The sequence below is a fragment of the Bos grunniens genome, chromosome 16, assembly GCF_055505025.1.
Source record: "Bos grunniens cultivar Pamir isolate PY7600 chromosome 16, Bosgru_T2T1.0, whole genome shotgun sequence".
NCBI lineage: Eukaryota > Metazoa > Chordata > Mammalia > Artiodactyla > Bovidae > Bos > Bos grunniens.
In genome coordinates, this window is record NC_141180.1 from 50,593,776 (window position 1) to 50,621,132 (window position 27,357).

The 27,357-nt window shown below is 37.4% G+C and overlaps 2 protein-coding genes across 9 annotated transcripts in view; both read right to left on the minus strand.

Moving 5' to 3' along the window:
* Positions 1–12,490, minus strand: part of LOC147356802 (kinesin-like protein KIF28P) — a 78,612-nt gene extending 66,122 nt beyond the window's left edge. The window contains exons 1-2 of the mRNA XM_086342931.1: positions 12,422–12,490; positions 4,234–4,428 (exon numbers count right to left, since the gene is read on the minus strand). Coding sequence (XP_086199057.1) covers positions 4,234–4,428; positions 12,422–12,490 — 264 coding nt within the window. The remainder of the gene's footprint in view (positions 1–4,233; positions 4,429–12,421) is intronic.
* A 983-nt stretch (positions 12,491–13,473) lies between these two features.
* The window catches only part of AHCTF1 (AT-hook containing transcription factor 1), a 93,414-nt gene continuing 79,530 nt past the window's right edge, over positions 13,474–27,357 (minus strand). For 4 of the 8 annotated variants that reach the window (XM_086345000.1, XM_086345003.1, XM_086345002.1 and 1 more), the window contains exons 31-36: positions 26,427–26,524; positions 25,261–25,469; positions 21,929–23,762; positions 17,278–17,411; positions 16,132–16,214; positions 13,474–13,928 (exon numbers count right to left, since the gene is read on the minus strand). In XM_086345000.1, coding sequence (XP_086201126.1) covers positions 13,739–13,928; positions 16,132–16,214; positions 17,278–17,411; positions 21,929–23,762; positions 25,261–25,469; positions 26,427–26,524 — 2,548 coding nt within the window. In that variant the 3' untranslated portion in view covers positions 13,474–13,738. Of the gene's footprint in view, positions 13,929–16,131; positions 16,215–17,277; positions 17,412–21,928; positions 23,763–24,232; positions 24,367–25,260; positions 25,470–26,426; positions 26,525–27,357 lie in introns of those variants that run through there. The other 4 variants (XM_086345004.1, XM_086345006.1, XR_015143531.1 and 1 more) reach the window with 3 other exon arrangements.

The window sequence follows — 27,357 nt, forward strand, 5'->3', positions numbered from 1 at the left end:
TGCCTTTTCTAAAACCAGCTTGAACATCTGGAAGTTCACGGTTCACATATTGCTGAAGCCTGGCTTGGAGAATTTTGAGCATTACTTTACTAGCATGTGAGATGAGTGCAATTGTGTGATAGTTGGAGCATTCTTTGGCATTGCCTTTCTTTGGGATTGGAATGAAAACTGACCTTTTCCAGTCCTGTGGCCACTGCTGAGTTTTCCAAATTTGCTGGCATATTGAGTGCAGCACTTTCACAGCATCATCTTTCAGGATTTGAAATAGCTCCACTGAATTCCATCACCTTCACTAGCTTTGTTCTTAGTGATGCTTTCTAAGGCCCAATTGACTTCACATTCCAGGATGTCTGGCTCTAGGTGAGTGATCACACAATCGTGATCATCTGGGTCATGAAGATCTTTTTTGTACAGTTCTTCTGTGTATTCCTGCCACCTCTTCTTAATATCTCCTGCTTCTGTTAGGTCCATACCATTTCTGTCCTTTATTGAGCCCATCTTTGCATGAAATGTTCCCTTGGTATCTCTAATTTTCCTGAAGAGATCTCTAGTCTTTCCCATTCTGTTGTTTTCCTCTATTTCTTTGCATTGATCGCTGAGGAAGGCTTTCTTATCTCTTCTTGCTATTCTTTGGAACTCTGCATTCAGATGCTTATCTTTCCTTTTCTCCTTTGCTTTTCACTTTTCTTTTCACAGCTATTTGTAAGGCCTCCTCAGACAGCCATTTTGCTTTTTTGCATTTCTTTTCCATGGGGATGGTCTTGATCCCTGTCTCCTGTACAGTGTCATGAACCTCCATCCATAGTTCATCAGGCACTCTATCTATCAGATCTATTATTTTACTGTCTTAAATTAGTCTTTTTTAATCCCTTTCTTGCTTTTTCTATACTTTTTTTCCCCTAAATTCTTAGGTGGAGGAACCTAGACTGTTGATTTGAGATTGTTCTCTAATATAATCACTTAATGCTCTAAGCCTTGATTTAGCTGCATCCCACAAATTTTGATAAATGTTTTGATTTTCATTCAGTTCAAAATATTTACCAATTTCCTGTATTCTTTATTGCCTGACCTATGGATTATTTAGAAGACTGTAATTTTATAAATATTAGTGGAGTTTCCTAATAACTTTCAGTCATTCCTTTCTAGTTTAATTCCACTGTGGTCAGAGAAGATACTTTGTATGATTTCAGTTATCTTACATCTATTGGGACTAATTTTATGATCCAGAATATAATTTACCATAAAGTTCCATGCTCACTTGAAAAAAAGTGTGTAGTGCTGTGGTTGAACGGAGGGTAGCAAAATTGTTCTATAGTTGTCAAGTAGGTTGATAATATTGTTCTGGTCATCTGTAATATTGATTTGGGGTTATTTGCTCTATTACTCAGAGAGGAGTGATGAAGTCACCAATCAATGGTAGATTTGAATATTTCTCTTTCAGTGTCCATCAGCTTCTGCTTTGTGTACTTTGAAGTTCTGTTAATAAGTACATAACCACTTAGGATGGTATGTATGAAATATTTCTTGTTCTGAAGTCTACTTTGTGTGATGTAAATATGGCATCTGTAGTTTTCCTCTTCTTAGTGTTAACACGAGTATCTATTTATTTATATTTAAATTGTGTTTGTGTAGACAGATATGGGCTTCCTAGGTGGCTCGGTGATAAAGAACCTGCCCACCAGTGCAGGAGATACAGGAGATTCAGGTTGCATCCCTGGGTCAGGAAGATTCCCCTAGAGTAGGAACTGGCAGCCCACTCCAGTATTCTTGCCTAGAGAATCCCTTGAACAGAGGAGCCTTGAGGCCTCAGGCCCCTGGGGTTGCAAAGAGTGGGACGCAACTGAGCATGTGTGCACTTAAGATGACATAGTTGGATCTAGCTTTACCTATCAAATCTGATTATCTATACTATCTAATTGGCATGTTTAGTTACACCTGATATAATAACCAATGGTTGGCATTAAATCTACTATCTTGCTATTTGTGTTCTGCTTATTTCATCTCCTCTTTGTTTTTCCCTCCCATTCTTTTCCTGCCATGTTCCAAGTTTCTTTCATAATTTCATTTTCCCACAGTTGACTCATTACTTTTTTTGATAAATTTATTTATTGATTGCTCTAGGACAGTGGTTCCCAAAGTGCATTCTGAGGAGACCTATGAAATTCTTTCAGTGAGTTTGTGAAGTCAGAAAAATTTGACAGAGTATTTTTAGGGGTGGTTTAACAATTGCACTCATCTCACATGCTAGTAAAGTAATGCTCAAAATTCTCCAAGCCAGGCTTCAGCAATACGTGAACCGTGAACTTCCAGATGTTCAAGCTGGTTTTATTTATTTTTTTTTATCTTTCTTAAATTTTATTTCTAAGCAACCATTGTTTTTCAAGCTGGTTTTAGAAAAGGCAGAGGAACCAGAGATCAAATTGCCAACATCCGCTGGATCATGGAAAAAGCAAGAGAGTTCCAGAAAAACATCTATTTCTGCTTTATTGACTATGCCAAAGCCTTTGACTGTGTGGATCACAATAAACTGTGGAAAATTCTGAAAGAGATAGGAATACCAGACCACCTGATCTGCCTCTTGAGAAACCTATATGTAGGTCAGGAAGCAACAGTTAGAACTGGACATGGAACAACAGACTGTTTCCAAACAGGAAAAGGAGTACGTCAAGGCTGTATATTGTCACCCTGTTTATTTAACTTATATGCAGAGTACATCATGAGAAACGCTGGGCTGGAAGAAGCACAAGCTGGAATCAAGACTGCCAGGAGAAATATCAATAACCTCAGATATGCAGATGATACCACCCTTATGGCAGAAAGTGAAGAAGAACTAAAGAGCCTCTTGATGAAAGTGAAAGAGGAGAGTGAAAAAGTTGGCTTACAGCTCAACATTTAGAAAACTAAGATCATGGCATCTGGTCCCATCACTTCACGGGAAACAGATGGGGAAACAGTGCAAATAGTGTCAGACTTTATTTTGGGGGGCTCCAAAATCACTGCAGATGGTGACTGTAGCCATGAAATTAAAAGACGCTTACTCCTTGGAAGGAAAGTTATGACCAACCTAGATAGCATATTACAAAGCAGAGACATCACTTTGCCAACAAAGGTCCATCTAGTCAAGGCTATGGTTTTTCCAGTGGTCATGTATGGATGTGAGCGTTGGACTGTGAAGAAAGCTGAGTGCCGAAGAATTGATGCTTTTGAATTGTGGTGTTGGAGAAGACTCTTGAGAGTCCCTTGGATTGCAAGGAGATCCAACCAGTCCATTCTAAAGGAGATCATCCCTGGGTGTTCTTTGGAAGGACTGATGTTGAAGCTGAAACTCCAGTACTTTGGCCACCTCATGGGAAGAGTTGACTCATTGGAAAAGACTCTGATGCTGGGAGGGATTGGGGGCAGGTGGAGAAGGGGATGACAGAGGATGAGATGGCTGGATGGCATCACCAACTCGATGGACGTGAGTTTGGGTGGACTCCGGTAGTTGGTGATGGACAGGGAGGCCTGGCGTGCTGCGATTCATGGGGTCGCAAAGAGTCGGACACGACTGAGTGACTGAACTGAACTGAATAAAGGCTATAATCTTTGAGCTGAGTTTTCAAAGATGAGTAGACAAGAAGAACAGAGAGAAAAGGTTGGGAGGAAATGCACACAGCCTCAGTAATTTGTGGGAAAATCTTAAGCATACATGTAACTGGAGTCATAGAAGGAATAAGGGGAGGCCAAAAATACTTGGAGAAATTATGGTTGAAATTTTTTCAAAGTGGAAATTACAAACACATAGATCTATGCAGGTTAATGAGCTCTATCCACATTGAAATGACCACTTTTCCTTTGTACCCCATTGTATCCCACATATATTTTTATAGAACCTGTAACATTTGAATGCACTTTTTTGCCTGTCTCCCTACACCAAATTCTGAGCAACTTTCAGGCAGAATAGTGTATGGCACATGTTAAATACTCGATAAACCAAAATTCTCAAATGCCGAGTGCCACACAAGTTTGGCTTATTTTGCTTATATCAGAGAGGAAAATATAACTGACTTGACCAATATTCCTTTTTTGAAACATGTAAATACATCAAAAAAATAACAAACTTAAGCATCTAAAGAATTATTTAGACAACAGTTATGCTTTTGGACCTCATAAAAAAAATCAACGTACTAATATATTGTTAACACTTAAAAAAAAAAAAAAAACTTCCATTGATGTTATTTTAAAGTAATTTACCTGGCCTGCAAATTTACTGCCAGGATCTGCTGAAATAAACACACCATCTTTATCCTTTTGAAATCCACTGTGAGACCAATATGCCAGGTCAAAAGTAAATGTCTTCGTATGTCCTGGATTCTTAGGGTCTTGTATAATGGTGGTGGTCCTGGAATGCATGGAAATCACACATTTGCTCCCAGAATTCTTCTCTCTCTATAGTCAAATCACAAATTCAAGTCCATCATTAGTTTTCCTGTCATCCAATTTTTTTGCAGATCTTTACATCTAGTAAGAAATTAAGCTAGTAACTTACCGTTCATTCATTTTGTTCTCTGATTATTCTTAGCAGCTGTTATGACAACAGTTGCTGTTATGGGTCCTCAGAACTTTTGAAAGGCTTGTCTCCAGTCATATTAACTTTCTGAGAATAGCATATCCAACACTCAGCTACGCTAATAGCATAAACTACAGCATCAGAGATCCATTCCCAACATGGCAACGTAAGATGCTACCCTGTCCCACTCTCCAACAAAACTGGTGAAAAGTATTAAACAAAAAAAATGAAAATGAAAAAAAAAAACAAAAGGAAATGGAAATGGTTCTAAGAGCAACAGCCAATGAAGAAAGATCTATTCAAGAAATCTATCAAAATTTGGTAAGAAAGGAGAGTCCATGGTGTTTAAGCAAGACTATTCCTTCTCTCGCCACTGTCAGCTGAACCAAGGAGAGACAACTCCAGACTGCTGGAGCTGAGAGCACAGGGCTCCCTTTCTCCCTGGGTCCCAGGAGGAGGGATTTCTTCCTGAGAGGATAATGTCAGCATTTCTCACCCTGCCCCCTTCCACCTGTGACTGAGGCTTCATGTGGGAAAGTATGGGTAAGAGGTGGGAGCTCCTTCTTCTACCCAGTTTCCACACATGGAACAGAGACTCTGCCTTGGTTGCAGCATGCTGAGAATACTCGGGTGCTGACCACACTTGCCCTGGCTCCCGAGGTGGTAGTTCTTTGCCAGGAGAGACAAGCTGAGATGACTGCAGGTTGCTGTTCTACACTAACCAAAAACTGGGCTTCTAGAGCAGGGCCATCATACAGAGTAGCTTCCTTGTGTCCCCACCCACAAATCCAGAGCCCTGGTTTAGAGATCTTGCCTGGGCACTTAACCTCTTCCCAGAGGAACTGACTTCATTTGCCCCCTTAGAGACGTCCAACACTAAGAGCACTCTTTAGAACAGAGGTGGCTGTGATGAAGGGCAACTCGGAGATTCAAGATAACAGGTTAAAGTACAGGTTCTCTGGTTTGGCTTCCCTGGTGGCTCAGATGGTAGAGAATTGGCCTGCAATGCAGGAGACCCCAGTTCAATCCCTGGGTAGAAAGATACCCTGGAGAAGGAAATGGCAACCCACTCCAGTATTCTTGACTAGGGAAATTCTATGGACAGAGGAGCCTGGCGAGCTACATGGGATCGCAAAGAGTTGGACACAACTGACTCACTTTTTTTGGTCTGGTTTGCTGGGGAGGAACCCACCCGGACTCAGAAAAAATATCAATCACTGATCTCAGAAACTAATCCTTTTTTAAAAGGAACCAGAATTTGATTGAAATAGTTCGTAGAGCAATTTATGCCCCTGGTCATTGTTGAAAATAGAGCAATCAGTCGGCAATCAGTGGACTTCACACTTTGGTGTGGTCGAGAGAAAGGGGGCCCTACCAAAACTGTTACCATCCCACAGTGACCAGGTAGGAAATAAGACTTCACTAAAATAATCCAGCCAATCACTAAACAAATGTTGGGGAAGTTCATACAAGTAGTCTTGTCCAGGCTTCAGAAGCAGCAATAGGTCTTTGACTGATCAGAGACCCTGAAAGGAATTACATGCCAAACTGCTGACTGGCAGGAACGCTGAAAGTAGGTCTTGAGAACCAACAGTTAAGGGAATAAATAACATGGACGGTAAAGAGTCACAAAACTTCCTGGGCCTGGGGAATCTGGCCAGTTCCCAGGGATCACTGAACATTCTGAGACTGACAACTAGAAATACAAACATTTAACACAATAGCCGAAGCTGCATCTTTGCATGTAAGCTGATGACTACCAGCCAGCCTGAAGCTTGGTGATAAAAGCAGGACTCCTTTGGATGGCACTCTCAAGTCTCACCCATGGAATGTACCTTCAAATTGGGGACTCCAGATTGCTGAACCAGGGACTTCCCAGTGTTCCTTAACTCTGGATGTAGGTGTTCCCCCAATTAGGTGATGTATATGGATATGTATTTTCTGCTATACTGCTTGTGGATCTTCCAACTGGGGCTGTGGCTTGAATCTGGATGTAGTGCTTCCCCAATCTGGTGATGTACATATATTTATCTCTTGCTATATTGCTTGTCCTCATACTGTAACTTACTATTAATATAAGAAACTTCCTTAATTCTTGCCTTCTTAAAGACAAAGTGGTTATTTTGCCAGTGAATTCTCTGAACCTGAAAGTCCTTCAGCAGAACACAAATCTTTCAGCAAAACAACAAATAAACAAGCAAATAACAATAACAAGCTAAAGAAGACTGGGAAGAGCAGCACTCAGATTTGCTACAATGCATTATCTAAAATGTCCAGTCCGTCCAATAAAAAACTGTGACCGCAAAGAAATAGGCAAGTAAGATCCATAAACTGGAAGGGAAGCTGGCAACAGAAACTGAGAGTAATCAGATGCAGGAGTTACCAGAAAAGTAAAAACCATAAATATATTCACCGCACTGAAGGAAACCAGATTAAAGAAATAAAGGAAAGATTATAAAGGAATAATATAAACAATTTATTACATTAGATAATTTAGATGAAATGGACAAATTCTTAGACACCAAGTACGAAATACTCAAGAATAGACAATTTGAATAGACCCGTAACAAACGAAGAGACTGTAGTAAAAACAAAACTACTCATGAACAAATGGCTAGACTGCTTGATTCTACAAAGATTTACAGAATTAATACCAATTCTTCATAAACTCTTCCAAAACATAGAAAAGGGAATACTCCCTAACTTATTTTTATGAAGCCAGTATTACCCTGATACTAAGTAGAGACAAAGATATCTCAAGAAAATAAAGCTACAAACCAGTATCTCTGATAAGATACTGCAAGAATCCTCAACAAATCATTACTACCGTGAATCCTGCAACATATAAACAGAATTATATATCATAACCAAATGAGATTTATCCTAGGGATGCAAGCTTGGGTTTAACATCTGAAAACATTTCTATTGTTTCAATTTTATGGCCTTTGACATCCATGAATTCAGAAACAGCAAACAACTTAACCTTTCGTGCATATCAACCAATCTGAAGGCCACATCCCAAGCCTTTATCTAATCCCTTTATCTAATTCACACCCCAAGCCAGTGTTTCTCCCAACTCACATTACCCCAAAACCAGGTACCTGACAACTAGGCTGCACCTGGCCAACTGAAGTCTAGAGTCCAAGGAAACTATACTAACTATCCAATCCAAAAATTGCTCAAACTTGCCTACTGTGCGTTGCCCATCCCTTCCTGTGGAAACCACAATAAGGGTGTGGGCCAGGCATCCTTTCCTCCAGCCTTCTGACCAACTTTGATATTTCCCTGTATGGCTACGTAGAATGCTCCTTTCTCTTGAAAATTATAAGGCAGTGATCACTGAATCTGTCACCTTATTATATCTGATTAAAACAAATCTTGGGTACACTTTAAAATAATGATCAATGTAATATGTATCAATAGAATAAAAAAAAATCACATATCATCTCAATATGTAGAAAATGAATATGACAAAATTCAACACCCTTTCATGATAAACACACTCAAAACACATCAGCCACAGAATGGGACTTCCTCAATCTCGTAAGGGGCATCTACGAAAAACTTCAACAGCCAAGGCTGACTATTACTCTCTAAGATCAGGAAGAAGACAAGGATTTCTACTCGTGACGTTTCTATTCAACATTGCATGGGAGGGTCTAGCCAGGGAAATTAAGCAAGAACAGGAAACAAAAGCATCCAGATAGGAAAGGAAGAAGTAAAATGATAGCTATTTGCAGATGATATGATCTTAGAAAATCCTGAGGAATCCACTAGAAACTATTACAACTAGTAAATGAGTTCAGTAAGGTTGCAGGATGTAAAATCAATATACAATAGACTTTTTATACACTTTAAACAATTTGAAAATGAAATTAGGAAAATTTCATTTCTAGTACTACCACAAAGAATAAAATACTTAAGAATAAGGTTAACAAAAGAAGTACAAAACATACCCTGAATACCTCAAAACGTTATTGGAAGAAACTAAGATCTAAAATTTAGAAAAACATCCCATTTCATGGATCGAAGGAATTGGCATTATTGCAGGCAGATTCTTTACCCTCTGAGCCACCAGGGAAGCCTATTATTAGGAGAAAAATACCCAAACAGATGAACATTCAATTCAACTCTATCAAAAGCCCCCTTTCTTTGTAGAAATTAACAAGCTGATTGTAAAATTCATATGGACCTGACAGGCATCCAGAATAGCCAAAATCTTCAATCTTCAAAACGAAAAAAGTAGGATTCACACCAATCTCACAATTTAGTACAACCAACAGTGATCAAGAGAGTGTGGCACTGGCATACAGACAGACATACAGATTAATGTAATAAAGTGGAGAGTCCAGATACAAATCCAAACGTCTATGATCAAATGATTTTCAACAAGGCTGCCAAAATGAAGAATGGCCTTTACAAGGAATGGCACTGGGAAAACTTGATGGTCACACACGGAAGAATGAACTTGGATCATTACTTCACATGATATATAAAAAGCAACTCAAAAAGGACCAAAGACCTAAATATAAGAGCTAAAACTAAAACAGAAAACATAAATCTTCATGACATTGGAGTGGGCAAAGAGAGATAAAACACCAAAAGCACAATTTTAAAAAATGGACTTCATCGAAATTAAAAATGTTTGTGCTTCAAAGGATAAAAAGGTAACCCTTTGAATGGGAGAAAATTTGCAAGTTGTATATCTAATAAGAAATTGTAACTAGAATATGTAAAGAACAGCTCAATATAAAAAGATAAATAGTCCAATTTAAAAATGAACAAAGGATCAGAATGGACATTTCCCCAAGGAAGACACACTAATGGGTAATAGTACATGAAAAGACCCATGACATCATTAGTTATCAGGAAAATGCAAATCAAAAAAACATGATATACCACTTCACACCAACTAGAATGGCTATAATGTAAATGTTGGCCTGGACTGGAGAAACTGGAACCTTCATACAATGCTAGTAGGAATATAAAAATTTCCAAGTAGGTGCAGCTGCTTGGAAAAGTCTTGACAATTTCTTGAAAGATAACAGAGTTACTGAATGACTCAGCAATTCCATGCCTAGGTATATAACCAAAAGAAATGAAAACTTGTGTCCACACAAAAATCTGTAAACAAATATTTATAGCAACATGATTCATAATAGCTAACAGCGAACAGGTGGAAACCACCCTGACATTCACTGAGGAGTGGATGAACACAATGTGGTATATCCATACAATGGATTAGTATCCAGCCATAAAGAAATGAACTTTTGATACAACATAGATGACACAACATAAAAGTATGTCATATCATATGATACGACATAGATAAATCTTGAAAACACTATGCCGAAAGAAGCCAGTCACAAAAGACTATATAATTCTATTGATATGAATTGTACACAACAGGGAACTATGCAGAAACAGAGATTAGTTTAATGCTTGTTTAGGACTAGGGAAATGAGGTGATTAAAAACGTTATAAATCTGATCGTGGTGATGGTTGCATCTGTGAATACATTACAAGTCACTGAATCATACACCATAAGTGAGCTAAATGTGTACTATGTAAATTATCTCAATAAAACCATTTAAAAGGTGGCCTAGATGGTAAAGAACCTGCCTGCGATGTGGAAGACCTGTGTTCAATCTGGTTGGGAAGATACCCTGGAGAAAGGAATGGTAACCCACTCCTGTATTCTTACCTGGAAAATCCCATGGACAGAGAGAGGACTCTGGTAGGCCATAGTCTATGGGGTTGCAAGGAGTCAGATACTGAGTGACTAACACGATGGTGAAAATAACTATAGCAGCTAATATTAAAAGTACTTACGTGTCGAACATTGTGCTCAGTAATTTACAGATTACTTCAAACTAGTGTTTCTAACGGCAATCCTGTGAGGTATCAACATCTCTATTTTAGACTCAAGGAAATCAAGGCTCAGAGCTTAAAACCTTGCTCAAAGCCACACAGTAGGTAAGGGATAGTCAGGTTTTGAACTCATGTTCATCTGACTTCAAAGGCTCCTGACAGTCGGGACTTCCTTGGTAGTCAGTGGTTAAGAATCCACCCCCGGGAACATGGGTTTCATCCTTGACCCATCCTGGAAGATCTCACATTCTGCCAGCAACTAAGCTTGTGTGCTAAAACCACTGAGACAGTGCTCTAAAGCGGGCTAAGTCGCAACTACTGAAGCCCGCAGCTCCAGAGCCATGCTCTGCAACAAGACACCACTGCAACGCGAAGTCCACACGCTGCACCTAGAGTAGCCCCAACTTGCTGCAATTAGAGAAAGCCCACACTGCAACAAAAAGCACAGAAACGAAGAACCCACGCAGCGCAACAAAGACCCAGTATGCCCCCGGACCCCCAAAGACAGACATTGTCTTACAACAAAGGAAGTCTCATAAAGTTGGATTTCTGATCCCACAGCGAAAGCAACACTGGATATGAAGTTAGAAAACTAGGCAGGGTCTAGGTCACCAAAGCGGTTTAATAGTTGTCCGGATGTGATCTAGAGCTACCCTCAAACCATTTCCTGAATTCATTTTCTTTCTTCCTACTATTCCAGTCTAAGATAATCAACTTTGGTGGTAGATATGAATCAAAGGGGCCCTAACTATGTAATTGTTTTACTGCCCATTTCTATATCCTAGTTAACTGTCCCTCAGTGTGGTCATTTAATTTAATCACACATTAACTCTATGACATGTTTTGAATCTGTTCCCTGAGAAACTATGCCACTTTAGAAACCTTAATTAGGGGCTACACTACAGTGAGACATAACCACACTTGTGTCTAGTTATAAAGTTATCTAATCATATGTCTGCCTGATTCCTGAAGTATTTTCTGTAATATAGAGGAATGTTAAGGGACAGGACAGAATTGGTATCAACTGAGTATGTGCAAAGCAATATTTTCTATTAACGGACGAGAGTAAAAGCAGCAAACTACACAAGGGGGAAAGTAGATGTAATATGAGGTCATCACTACATTGTATCCCATTCAGAATTAATTATTATCAAATAAGCCTTTGCATGTTGTTTCAGCATACTCTTATCCAAATCTTATTTATCTCCTTTATGGCCATTTCAAATTCTTCTAGCTCCAGGAAGTCTTCAAGTTCTGTGCAAGCAGAATGAACTGCACCCAATCTTTCTCTGGGTACCAAGATGATTCACCTTACCATGGTACATATTGCTATAAACCATTAACATACATAAGACTATACGCTGTTGAGAACGACGACTTTCCTTTGTATCCTCAGTTTCTAGTTCAGTGTTTGATCTTCAACAAATAAGCAAAAGTCCGCTGAATGGATCAACTGTTCACAATTATCTTAAAATTCAACTACTCCGTTGATAATCAAAGACAGACAATTGCTAAAGGTCCCAGAATAAGTATAACTCATATTTTTTCCTAAATGTTGTAGCAACAGTTTAATGACTGGTATTTTCATAAAAAGTTATACAAATACAATTATACATAAAAGCATATAAAATACATAAGAGTTCATTCAGAACTGGAAATTTGTTTGCTTATGATCTGTTTTTTTTTGGGGGGGGGCGTAAAAACACATAGCACATGTCTATATTCACCAAACTGCATTGCTTTAAAAAATTATTGACAAAACATTTTTCTTGTCAATTTTTTTTTTATTGTGCTACTTGTGCAAAAGAATGAAATTGTTTTCTGAATTATGTTTAATTTAGATCTTTAAATTACTCATTTAACAAGTTCATTTAAATAAATTTAATATTCGGTAAAGGACAAGCAGCTTCAATACAAGTTTGATAATTATTATTTAAAAAATTAATAAAATGAAAGTCATAGTCAAACTTTCAACAAGGCAATGTAACATTTAACACTAACCTGACTAAAAGGCCGCACTCGTACTGCTACTTTCACACTCTCAGTACTTGGCATAGGCATTTTCATCATTTTCCCATTATTTGTACTGTTATTTGGTAGAAAAATAATGTAGAAGGTACACCGCTTATGCTTCACACTGAAACACTGAAAGCTTAGCCAACAAAAGCAGGCTGTTTCTAGACAATCAATTATTAATGGTCCATTCATTACACACTATCAATTACCTGTTATAATTTTACAATACTTATTTATTGATGAATTGTATAGCCCACATCAAGTATCACCACTTAATTGCACAGTCACATTGCAGAAAACAGAGTGGTTTTTCTTTTCCTTTTTCCACATCTACTCACACCCTTTACCCATCCTCAATACTCTGTGCCTGAGGTCCTATGAGAATTTGTCATTTTAAAACCTGAATGAATGTTAAGGGATTTCTGTGACTCAGTAGCAAGCTCCTTCACAGCGAGAACGTTTATAAAATTTGTTCAGACTTTTCATTCTATTAATATTAGGCACATACAAAGTGCACTGAATAGCCACAAAACAGCCTTTTAAAAAAAAAAAACACATTTCCTTTCTTACTACTCAAACCCCTTTAAGAAGTTGCTAGTGAGCAGTGAACCGGTCAGTCTAACCTGGATAATTAGTCTCTGAATAATTAAGAGACTTTAAAGATAATAGCCTTTAAACTTGCTGAACAAGAAATGCCAACATTATATTTAATCAATGCATTACTTGGAAAATTACTAATTTGAGGTAGAATACACAAAATATGTTAAACTACAAAAAAAGTGGCAGAATTACATGCCCATAATTCAATTTCAACATAGTAACAGCCTTCCTCAATTTAAGATTAGAAGTCTTAATCACAGAAGCAAAGTGCATAAATTATAAAATAGCAACTTAAAAAAAAAACAAAACAGTTCAGTCATCTTCAAACTGGTCTAATACTTTTAACTATAGACAAAGAAAACGGAACCAATATCTACTAGCATATAAAATCATTATTAAAACAGAAATCCCATCTCAAAAATCTAACAGACACAGACTACTGTAAAGTATACTTTATTTAACATTCCAATAAGCCATATTTACATATTATATAAATGTATGAAGTCTTATTATAAAATAGAAAAAACTGCCTGGACTAAAAGAATCACACTCCATATGGAGTTACTTTACTTATTGAAGACATTGTTTACAAAAATTTACAATAATTTATATAAATTATTTTCTTCCAAATTAATGATTTTTAATAATCCACACAATTCTGATGACTTTACAAATAGGTGTACATTAAAAAACTTGAAAAAATTACAGCATTTTTCTGCGTAGAACTTGCTTTGGAAAAGAAGACAACTTCTTCCTGCTCCTTCCAACAGTTTTTCCCGTTACTTCTGCAGTCTTTCTTGGTTTGCTCTTGACTCCATCAACTGGGCTTGCCAAGGGAGAAATCAGCTTAATTTCTACCGGGGGAGGTGACCAACTTTCTTTTTCTGTGTTTCTGAAATAAAGATACAACTCAAGTAAAAATAAACATGTTACACAGTATAAAATGTAGTCCACTTCCCAATATATGAAGAAATCTTAGGTATTACCTTTTTCTAGTGCTTTCATTTTATAAAGGAGAAGTAAAATAAAACTTTAGTCAAATAAACTAAGTTGAAGCACTTAAAGATTCACATGATAGAGATTATCATCTATGTTTGGGATCCTCAAAATAATTACTGTTTGCATTTTTGTTTAAATATTTCATATGCATTAATAAATACTACTGGTTTACAAGGAGGGGCCATAAGGAGAGCCCAGCAGGGCCATAAAATATATGAGAAATGGGAATTCTCAAATACTAGCAATTAGAAACTATGTCTGTATTCCAAAATATGAAGTAGTTTCCACATATACACAAAGCCAATTTATATGTAGTGTTATTAATTATAGTCAAAAGCTCTCATTAAATCAGTTTTTAAAGTAAGATAAAATGAATTACTTTGTACTTTTATGAAATTCAACCATATCCAAGCAAAATATATCCAAAATGGGAGTAATTTTGTGATGGATGAAGTTTTAATTGCTAATAGTGACATAATCACAGGACTTCTATGTTTTTAATGACTTTTATTGATAGTTTTATCCCTCTTCACTAAAGAAAAGGTGAAACATTGCACTCCCCTCCCCAAATTCATTGTGAAAAAACAAAGCTTTGTTGAGTATTCAACTACCCCCACCCTACTGAGCTTAGTCACGCAGTCGTGTCCAACTCTTTGTAACCCCACGGACAGCTCCTCTGTCCATGGGGATTCTCCAGGCAAGAATACTGGAGTGGGTTGCATACCCTCCTCCAAGGGATCTTCCCAACCCAGGAATCGAACCCAGGTCTCCCGCACTGCAGGTGGATGTTTTACCATCTGAGTCACCAGGGAAGCCCTTCACTCATCCTTTTTAAAGAAGGGGTTTTCATGCTATGTTAAAACGCATATTAAAAAGTAGAGACATTACTTGTACTGACAAAGGTCTATCTAATCAAAACTGTGGTTTTTCCAGTAGTCATGTATGGATGTGAGAGCTGGACTATAAAGAAAGCTGAGCACTGAAGAACTGATGCTTTTGAACTGCGGTGTTAGAGAAGATTTTTGAGAGTCCCTTGGACTGCAAGGAGATCCAACTAGTCCATCCTAAACATCAGTCCTGAATATTCACTGGAAGGACTGATGCTGGAACTGAAGCTCCAATACTTTGGCCACCTGATGCAAAGACTGATTTATCTGAAAAGACCCTGATGTTGGGAAAGATTGAAGGCGGGAGGAGAAGGGGACAACAGAGGATAAGATGGCTGGATGGCATCGCCGACTCAATGGACGTGAGTTTGGGTAAACTCCGGGAGTTGATGATGGACAGGGAGGCCTGGTGTGCTGGAGTCCATGGGGTTGCAAATAGTCAGACATGACTGAGCAACTGAACTGACTTTCATGCTATATAAGAAAGTAACCTTCTGCATTTAAATCTAGATGGTAATTGCAGCCATGAAATTAAAAGACGCTTACTCCTTGGAAGGAAAGTTATGACCGACCTAGATAGCATATTCAAAAGCAGAGACATTCCTTTGCCAACAAAGGTCCATCTAGTCAAGGCTATGGTTTTTCCTGTGGTCATGTATGGATGTGAGAGTTGGACTGTGAAGAAGGCTGAGCGCTGAAGAATTGATGCTTTTGAACTGTGGTGTTGGAGAAGACTCTTGAGAGTCCCTTGGACTGCAAGGAGATCCAACCAGTCCATTCTGAAGGACATCAGCCCTGGGATTTCTTTGGAAGGAATGATGCTAAAGCTGAAACTCCAGTCCTTTGGCCACCACATGCGAAGAGTTGACTCATTGGAAAAGACTCTGATGCTGGGAGGGATTGGGGGCAGGAGGAGAAGGGGACGACAGAGGATGAGATGGCTGGATGGTATCACCGACTCGATGGATGTGAGTTTGAGTGAACTCCGAGAGTTGGTGATGGACAGGGAGGCCTGGGGTGCTGCCATTCATGGGGTCACAAAGAGTTGGACACGACTGAGCGACTGAACTGAACTGAGTGCATGTAAATGCCCCAAAGAATGACCTTTTTCTGATGAGCTTCATTTCTCTCTTTTAAGTAGAGTCTTCACCAATATAATTTTATGAAACAAAACTGAAAATAAAAATTACAGCCTAGAAAAAGTCTTACTTGCTTGCTTGTTTTGTTTTTGCAGTCCTGATTCTTTTCACTTGTTGCTTTCCCACAGTTTCAGTTGTTTGACCATCATCTTCCTATGGGTTAAAATTTTTGAAAGATCAACATTAGCTAATTAAATATTCAAAATTTAAACTGGAAAAGTTCTATCCTGAGTCAAGGACTATAGTCAGACAGTGCTAAATGAATTTAACCTCAATAAATGATCAAATGGACTCTGTATTTTTTTGGTAGAAACCTTGGTCATCTAGGACAGCTCATTACCCCTCATCCCCACACGTTCAATTCATCTCCAAATCTTATCAGTCTTATTCTGGAGTCTTTCCATTGTCCACTGCGGTGTTCCACTGCCTCTGTCCAAATCCAGGCTCTGACTGCTGCATACGGATTAGACCACCATCAAATATTTTTTCCTCCCTAGAACTCATCTTCAATGGAATTACTTAAAACATGCACATGGTTATCTGCTGGCTTGTAAACAGCCCCACCCCCGTCCTCATGCACTGCAGGCCTCTGTGCTTTTGCATCTGCTGTCCTCTCTTCCAGCAGTGCCTGTCTCCTTTACCTTCTGTCTGCAGCGTTATCTGAGTATAAATGATTATCATGCTGTGAAATAATTATTTGTATTTTTGCCTCCTCAATTAAACTGAACTCCTGAAAAACAAGGAATCTGCCTGAATTATTTTTGCATCTTTGTCACTGCATAGTAATGGCTCATAGCAGATAATTCAAGAAATGCTCATGAATTAAGATTGGTAAATATAAAGGTCTCATGCTCATACTTAATCCATAAACTATTTTAAATGTAGAGTTACATGCAACTAGTCAACTGTGACACACTCTCTCCAAGTGCGGTCTGTGGATGACACTCCAGGGGGTCTGGGACCTGCATTTTAAATAAATACATTCAAGTAATGCTTATGGGACAGTACAGTTTTAAAACCTTTCCCATAGGCGATTTCAACTTCAGCTGCCAATAATACACCAAGAGTAATATACCAATCTATCTTAAAGCTAGGATCCCCAAAAGATAATTTTGGTCTTGGAGTATAAACACCTGCTGTTTTTGAAGAAGTTCACCTAGGAAGCACTGCTTAAAAAATAAAAGCATGCATACAAATAAAATCATGTATTTCTTACCAGTCCATCTGTATGTTTGGATGTATTCAATGGGTTTTTCCGCCTGGTCCTTAAAGCAGGAGGTGAGGAGACAAATTGAGAAGGTAAGTCTGAAACTAATTCTTGCAGCTGTGCAGGAGCCTCTATTTTTTTAGCTAAAGAAAGGCAAAAACAAAAAACAAAACACCATATATATGTATGTGCATTTTATATATATATATACACACACACACATATAAATTCAACTTACAAAAAAAGGTAACACCTGTGAAGCACGATTAAGGGAAATAAAGCAAGGCACAATAAAAGAGGTGAGGTACAGCATATTTGAAGGTTTGAAATAAGGTGAAGAAGGTTTGTGGCAAGTATACTATTGGTGCCATTTTTCCAACAGCACTTGCTAACTTCATGTCTGTCTGGCACATTGTGGTAATTCTCTCAATATTTCAAACTTTTCCACTATTAACTATATTTGCTATGGTAATCAGTGATCTCTGATTGTTGCAAAAAGATTAGACTCACTTAAAACTCAGATGATGATCAGCATTATTTTTCCAATGAGCTATTTTTAATACTATCACACAGGACTGTAGTATTGTGTAAACATGATTTTTATATGCACTGGGAAACCAAAAAAATTTGCGTGATATGCTTTGCTGTGATATTCACTTTATTATGATAGTAAGGAACCTAATCTGCAAATATTTCCATGGTGTTACTTCGTTCCTTAATTCCTACTTCTCCAGCTGCAAAGGGTTTTATTTTAAAAAGCGATTTTCTTAACAAAGTAGAACTCAAACTCTCTTTCCTTTCAGCTCATTCTGAGCCAGTTGTTCCAGGCAAGAGGAACATAAGTCCACAGCATAAAAGGAAAAAAGCAAGCAGAGAAAGTAATAATATAGAAAAAGATTGATAGGAAGATATTCCACAGAAAAACAGAAACAGTTTAAGAATTAGTTGAAAATATGTCATTAAAAATATTTATCACATTCTTGAATGAATCACCATTCATATTAATGGTGATTAGCAATGCAATTATGGAAGTGGCAGGGTACAGCTGAACCAGTCTGCCAGAAGTTCAATCCTAGCTTCTGGATTTATAAGCTGTGGTACCAAAACCAAGTCACCTACACCTCTCTGTGCCTCAGTTGCTATAATATTCATAATAGTGCTTTAACATTACTGTGAAGATTAAAGATTAGAATAATGTTAGTATATGGTAAGTGCTTTATAGATGCTTGTATGTTATATTATTAAAGAATATAAAGAATGTAATTTACCAATCTCCGAAAGAAAATTTCCAAATTATAGAGTTCAATATTATTTCATCTACTGGGACAATCAAGAGTTCTATGAAATGCCAAATTCTGCTCTTAAAGCATGTGATTCTTAATAAAAGAAAAAAGAGGAGTGAGGTCAGAAATAAAAGTCCTCTCTGCTCCCAGCTGACAAGTGGCATAAATAGCACTGGTAGTAATTCTCCTCTTTTGTAGGTAAAAAAACAGACAAACAAACCTATATTCTATAAAAAGGATACATTCTATTTTTCTCCTTCCAGGCTATCTGGAGCAACAGCCTCTTTGGCTTTTCAAAGACAAACTCATATTCCTCACTGAGTTTCCCTCTGCACCCAAAGGAACAAAAATGTATTATCACATGCAAAAATGTTTAGCTCCACATTCCTTCCATATGCTTCTAACAGCCAGACAAGAGTTGATTATATTTCTTTGTATGTCAGTTTCTTGCCCACTTCTGTAAGCTTCCTGGGGAAAAGTTCTGATGGTGAGAATTAAGGGCTAGGAAGTTCAAAAGTCCTATAGATTCAGTCCTATAGTAATGTACTGGTAAACAGCTTTCTGGGAAAGAAAACAACAACAACAACAAAAACACAGCTCTGACTTACAGCATTTGCCTATTTCGGTGCTATAAATGTTCCATGGTTGGCTCAAAAAAAATTCCTGAGTATTTAGCAATTGGCTCTCATCAGCCAGCGGGAATAGGCTCCAAGACACCACTATTTACTCATTATCTGGGTGTCATGGGTGCTCAGTTTCACTGAACTTCACTTTCTTCACTGTGGAAAAAAAGAATAATGGTACCTAAACTACACTGGGTTATACTGAGAATCAAATGAACTGATAAATGTATACCCTAGTATACACTCAGGCATATAAGCAAACCCTTCTTAAATATCTGCTGCTGAATAATGGAATTACAGAAAATCTACTGAAATGTCAAACTGTACATTCTTTTTAGCTAGTGCTTCTAAGATACGTGTTTGACATGTTTCAATTAAATAGAGGATGGCCTCCAGCTTTCTAATCATATAATATTTGTGTATCCACTCTTCTCTGTATCTCCTGTTGCTGCTGCTGCTAAGTCGCTTCAGTCGTGTCTGACTCTGTGCGACCCCACAGATGGCAGCCCACCAGGCTCCCCTGTCCCTGGGATCCTCCAGGAAAGAACACTGGAGCTCCTATCCCTCCCTAAAAAAGTTAGTAGGCACAAGGGACAAGAAGGAACTCTAAGAGTGTAGAACCTATAATCTAAGGGCAAAGTAAGAGAGCAAACGGACCTTGGCAGCAATTGCTTTGCTAAAGTAGTGAATACACACAAGAACCCTACAGAGTAGGCATTATTACCTTCACTATAAAGATGAGAAAACAAGATTCAGAAAGCTAGTTAAGAGGCAGAAATGAGAGATGTAAGTCCCAAACTTCTTACCTCTAACTCATCTTAGAAGGTACTTATTTTTAATACTAGAAAATCTGAAAATGATTCAAACACCTACCAGGAGAATGTTTGAGCTATCTGTGGCACGTAAGTGAGTTGAAATGCTACACACATTAACTTTTACACATTATCAATATGTAAAAAACAAAACACAAAACCATGAACACTCAGGGTTTTGAGGATATTTTCCAGTATCTGAAAAATGCTCATGAAATAAGTAGGAGGTGGGAGGAATAATATGTATACATACAAACTATTGTGCATTGGGTTTTATAAAAAAACTATATATCCAGCTAGAAGGATATATAAGCAGATGTAAACAGTGGTTACTGGTCCTCTAGATGGCTAAATTAAATATTTTTAATTTCTAATTTTCTGTGGCAGGCATCTATTATTTTTATTATAGAAAAAAGTTACAGTTAAATGTATATGGATGAAGAATGTAAAGATAACAAAAATCAGAATTATTGAGGTGTTTGGCTATGATAGTCATGAAAAAAGTATGAGTTGTTAATGACATTCTTCTACCATTCATTGCTCTTTTTCATGTTAACTTTTATCTCACATAGTAGCTTAATAAAGTTAGCTAAAATCTCACATATTTGGTCATTTCACTTTCCTCCACGGAAAGACAGGCATAACCACACTTTCCTAACAGCATGAATAAACCAAAATAAAAATAAAAATGTACTCAAAAATGGCGGACGGGATGGGGAAAAGGAATGCCTAATAACTACAGATTCATTTTTAGAACAAATGATCAAATCTATAGCAAAGCATCCTTTTCTAGGCTCTTATGTAATATAACAACTTACACAAATACAATATATTTCAAGAGGTTTTTGCACAGCGAATGCTAAAGACAGAAAATTTTAGTTTGTGGATTTTTAAATGACTCATCTTTCTCTTGGCCTTCCTCAAGTCAGGAGGCAACTATACAGGATGTTCACCAATGCATTAAAAAATACATGCAAGAGTTCAGCACAACAGTCACCCACTTTACTTACACGTCCCTAATCTGCTTTATCAGCACCTTTTTAGATCTTTTTTCTTAACTGTCTCCCTCACTGAATTCTGCCCAAGAAATCTTAAAAGTGCAAATAAACTGTATATCTGTTTATGTACTTTATGTATATCTCTGCTTTATACATGGGCTTCCCTGGTGGCTCAGACAGTAAAGAATCTGCCTGCAAGACAGGAGACCTGGGGTTCAATCCCTGGGTTGGGAAGATCCCCTGAAGGAGGACATGGCAACCCACTCTAGTATTCTTGCCTGGAGATTCCATGGACAGAGGAGCTTGGCGGGCTACAGTCCAAGGGATGGCAAGGCCTAAGACATGCCTGAGCGACTAACAGACACACTATACATAAAGAGTGAGAGACTTCACTCCTGTTGAGATGGTATGAACTATACCTATCAAACAATACAATTAAAAGCTTGTATCATCAGTGAGGGAGGTTGGGCACGTAGCCTTGCCAGTTCATGGACAACAAGAAATATGGATTTAAATAATTTCTGTATCATAATCAAGATAATTCTACTGCTACTTCCCTTCAAAACAATTTGAAGTTGTGGACATCATCTGGAATATGAGACAAAAATGAAGGTTCTATCTGGGGAAAAACCAAAATCAAGTCACTTATGATATAAGGACAGAATGAAAAGAAATGATCCTATTCTAAAAAAAAATTAAACCTATGTCAAGTTAATTATAAGATTTAAAAAGTCACAATGAAGCAGAAAATTCTTGAATCTAAAAATAAACTTTAAAATTAAGATATTAATATTTTACTATTAAAAGATTAAAAAAGTTTTTTTCAGGAGGGGAATTCCCTATAAATCATTTTTAGGAGATATGATCCAACAGTGCCTTAACAGTTTAAGCTGAAGACTTTAAATGAGATGGAAATTATTCTTCAAAAAAAAAAAAAAAAGTACCTTTCTCTTTCCTTGGAATCTTTGACACAGGAGGAGAAAATAAAAGAGACTCATTTTTTGGTTCAGAAAGGTCCGGCAACAAGATGGCCTTGGTAGATCTAGTCCGTGTGCTACGGGAAGATTTAGTCAAAGCAACTGTAGCAAGCAATCTTTCTTCTTGGGCATCTGGCTCTGTGTGTGCCGTTTCTTCATCTATGCACTTTTCTGGTATTGAACGTAATGAACGTTTCTGGCTTTGGTTTTCAGTCCTTTTTGTAAGCTTCTTCTTAGAGCTCATCACTGCAGCAACTTCCTCATTTGGCATGAAAACTGACTCTTCTAAAGTTGGTTTCCCAACATCAGTATTTTCACTTTTAGCTGGGGTGTTTCTTGTGGATCTCCTTTGGATGCTGAGACCTTCTCTCTTCTTGAGACTTCCTGCTTCTGTAACAGCCTTAGATTCTACATCTTCAGATGGATTGATTTTTCTTGGTCTACCACGTTTCCTAGGTGTAGCAGGTGTACCAAAATCTGCTTGAATAGTCAACTGGGAGGAATCAAGTTTGGAATCTTCTGTAACATCCAACGCACTAACTTCTTTCTTTTTAACCCTTTTACCACGTTGAATAGGCAGCTGTTGTTCAGCGGACTCCCCCTCTTGTTTATATCCTACACTTTCAGAAGCTTCCAAATGAGTACTTCTCAATTTTCTGGTACTTCTGCTAGGACCTGCTACTTTGCTGACCTTCAGATCATTTATAACTTCAACACTTTCCCGATTTTCTACAGATTTAGTTCTTCTAGGAGTCCTTTTTGTAGCAGATGAAAGCTTAACTTCTTTTCTAAAAGAACTTTCTTCAGTTGCTGCTTCCAACAGCTGAGATGATTTTAACCTTCTTAATTCCCTACCTGGAGTAACTTGTAATTCTTGTTCCACAGAATTAGCATTTTCTAATGTGTCTTGATTAACATCTTTTTTTCTCCTTCCTCTCCTAGGAGTAACAGCATTTTGAGGTATTTGCTGGTTATGAGATACTCCCTTGTCATCAGAACTGGCACTTTCCAGAGCCCCTGCAATTTCTTTTGTTTTCCTAGTTTTCTTTGTAACTGAAAGCCCCAGCATCTCAGGAGTAGCAACAGCGGCTGGCTCTTCCTGTTGTGCTGATTTGACATTCAGGTTTTGGACACGTCCTCTCTTGCGAGTTCTGGAGGAAATCATGTCATTAACCTCGCCGACATTTATAGTCTCTGTACTTGTTTCCTGAACAGTCTTAGTTGTAAAGTTGGCTAACTTGGTGGAACACTTTACCTTTTGGCTTATTAAAGGTATGTTTTCTTGAATGGACTGTTCCATTGTATCTGAAGTAATTTCTTTACTTCTTGTGTCTTTAATTACATCTAATAAATTTTCTGCAATTGCTACTTTAATTGGTTCAGGCACATATGGTAATGTCTCTACCCTCTGGGACTTCTGATCACTCATTATGACAGATGGCAAATCTGCAACATGCCTGTGATTCTCACTTTCCTCACTGCATACATGTTTTTCCTCAGTGGCTGCATTAGCTGCTTTAGCTAACACATCAGATGCTGCAGAATCATCTGTCTCTACTTCTCCTTCTTCACCTTCCAAAATCAAGGTAAAGTTGCTCTGTGCCACAAAATGTTCTCCATCCACCTCAGCAATGTCACACTCAGCAGAGTCTTTATTATCAGGTAAGTCACAAAACTGTTGCTCAATGGTATCAAAATTGTATTGAAGCTTAAGAGTTCCTGAGGGATACAACTCATTAAATGAAAGATTCCTAGCCTCTTGTCCTGAATCTTGACCTTCAAGCTTTTCATGTTCAATTACCTAAAATGAATTAAAGATAAGAGACTATTAACGTATATATTTTAACCTATAGCATAAATTTTTTTAAAGACCATCTCACCCTTGGTGTATGAATTGTTAAACATAAACTACATCAAAATGGCATATACTTATAGGTTTACTTTATTAAAATAGCCATTTAAGCAATCAGACTTTCTCACTCAGTCAAAATAACTAGATAGAAAAAGATCGAAACCCTGAATGGAATTAAAGTAGAAGTCTACATTTCCCTGGCTAAAAAAGACAGTCTTAACAAAAATGTTAAAAATTATTATGATGCTAACAGTTGCAATAATTAAGGATTTATTCTATTCTCACCCAAGGAAAAAAAAAATGAACTGGAGAAAAAGCAACAACCCCCAAACTATGTTCTAATGATAATCCCCAAATCACCTAACCACACTTTTCCTAAATAGCATGATCCCCGTAAGGTTGAAGAAGAGTTCACCTACATAAGCTCCCTTGGGCTAGACTCAATCCTCTTCCCTTTGCTGGGGCTGCATAAACCATGAAATTCCTAAGGCTTTCAAGTTCAGTACCTCTCTTGCAAGGGTTTGGTGGAAGAAGGAATGGTCCTTGCATTTACCTTTTGGTAAGGGAAGGGGAGAAAAAGGAGGAGGCAGAAAGTAACAGAGAGATCTCCTGACCAAGAAGGTAGAACATTACCACCCACCTAAACAATGACATTTTCCCACTACCCACACATTCACTGAAAGACTGGAAATACCCAGAAATGAGGATTCCCATTTACACTATGCCCACAAATTTTATTAGCTTCCTGGCTGAAGGAAAAGGGACTTTATCCATCTAATTCACAGTGAGAATACTCATGAAATTCAATATGGATAACCAAGACATTTTTATGAGTTAAACTTCCCAACTACTATACAATCATAAATAACTAGAAGAGATTATTTTTCTTCACCTTAAATTCACTTATCATGCAAAACTTACTTGTTGATAATAGATTTGGTGGGATTTTTAGGACACGTAAGTCATATTAAATAGCAAAAAAAATCCCACCTTTCTGGAGTATATAAGAATTTAAACCCCAGGCAGCAGAATATCATTTTCCCAAAAGTATGAAGGGAGGGGAGATGGTAAAGAATTCTATTTAACTGTACTCAACTATTTTCAGATATATGCTCTGGATAGCTGTGATGTCATGCATGTTTCAAGAGTAGCTAATATGTTTTCTTATGGCCAAAAGACCTTCCATTTGAACTGGATACTGAGTGAAAATTATTAAAACTGTGACTTCTTTAACACAGTCTTTTGGTTTTCATGAAACCAATTTCTTAAAGGATGATCTCTATAATTCCACAATGTATTTTATATACCTTTTCAAACACAGATTTTTATAAAGGGATTTCTACATAGTAGTGAAATGCATGAATACATTACATTAGAGCTATGGTCTGAAACCTAACTAAACCAACACTGAGAGACTGACAAGGAAATAAAAAATAATTTTTTTTACATGAATTTCTTGAGTATCAGGAGGATCATCAGAAATTGGAGTCTTTTCTTCTGGTAAGTCAACACTTGCTTTTAGTACATCAACTTCTATTTCATGATCTTCTTTTAAGTTCAACTCTACTTCCTGGTCAAGCCTATGTTCAGAGACTACAGGGCTTTCAGAGGTAACAGGCCCAGATCTTCCACTATCACCAGGGACTTCGGGCATGGCTGAAAAAAAAATGAGAGTTAATCTTCCATGTTTTAAACTAATTAAAAAAAGATATATACACAACTGGGGAAGCACACAGAAGAGGAAAGGCTGCACTGCACTTAACGTTTCCTTGAACAACTGTCAAGAGTGTCAAAACGTTTCTAACAGCTTCGAAGAGGAAAAGCCTACGAGGGTCTATACAGTACTCCTCCTTCATCAGTATCCACTCACTCAGTTTAGACAATACGCATTTGCTTTTCAAAAAGATAAAATATAAACAATAAAAAATTAAAAACCTGTGTACACCTGTTGACCTAGCAAGGCCATGTTTGGGAATCTATGTGAAAGAAATACTGACACAGAACATGTGAAGATGTATACACAGTAATATTCACTGCAGAAATGAAATAGCAAAACAAACTCATTTCTGAACAGCCAGTGTCTAACTGAGAAGACACTCAAAAAAAAAAAAAAAAAGGCAAGGAAGAAGAAAGAAAATTCACTGGGGAAAAAAATGTCAAATTAACTCCACATATCTGTTTATCTTCCCTGGAGCAAATTCAGATGTTTGTGATTATTTTCTAATAACAATAAGCCAATCTCGGCTGTAAGTTATCACAAACACAGAATATATATGGAAGTAACCCTGTGTAGATACCTGAAACCCAGAAGGTCAAAAACCAGGTATACAGCCTTGGGTGGGGACCGGTAATTTACTTTTTTCCTCTTTAAATACGTCCACAAAAACCATTCTAAGACTTCTACTGTTAGAACTACAGAGTGTTTTACAAGCAACCAACTGCTCTGATAGCTGACACGCTTCCTCAGAATTCTATTTTTAGCTAGGGAAACAACTGGAGAGGCGTAACATATAACAGTCTGGACTGTGATCCAGATTCTTTTGCTCTAAGAATAGAACACTCTTTAGACAAAACACTGAAGTGAAATGATTCTGAAGTCAAAACAATACATACATTTATTGTTACCTGCTGTAACTGCAGAGGTATAGGCTTCAACAGAGACCAGTCCTTCGTCTAAAACAGGTACTGTGGACTTCAGGCTGAGGAGTTCCCTTCAGGGAGAGAAACATATACTTCAGTGTCTAAGAAGATCCCATCTGTTCTGACCTGCTTTAATCCTACCCCAACTCCTACTTTTAAAACCAATGTTCAGAGAATATACAATGCAAGTACATTCTGAATAATACAACTATATAATTTACAAGTGAATTTAGAAACAAGTAATGTTGTATTTGTTTTTCTTATTTTCTAATATTTTACTTTGTTGAAAATAATGGCATAACCTTAAACTACAAATAAAATGATTTTAAAATGCTGGTCAGTATAAATTACATGGATGTCAATTTTTAATTATCAGTGGCAACATTTTTCAAATAAACCCGTCAAATAGTATGGACATTTCCCCTATATACTCAGTAGATTCAATATTTTAAGGCCAACTGGAAAAAGTATGATAAATGACTCAGAATGGGAGACCAATGTAACCTCTACTAATCTACTTGACGAAAGTTCTAGGAAGAGTTGACAGTGGTCCCTTTGTATTCTGAGGTGGCCTTCCCCTGAAGCCAACTAAAGCATGCTGACTTTTAAAATGGGACAAATAAATTATAAAGTTCAAGAAAAAGTATGCATTTGGAATATGTACACATTTATTTATAGGTATATTTGTAAGACTTATCTTAATCACAATGTTTACAGTAAGGATAACCAAGAACCAACAACAAAATAAGTTTACATTTAAAAAGGAACTAGCTTGCCAAGATGTTGAATATTCGCCTAGATTGACACTGATGAATGCCAAATTTCTGATCAAGTGACTGCTTTTTGATTTGTTGTTGCTGTAATCCACTGAACCCATTATAATTTATACTAATTTTCATTAAAA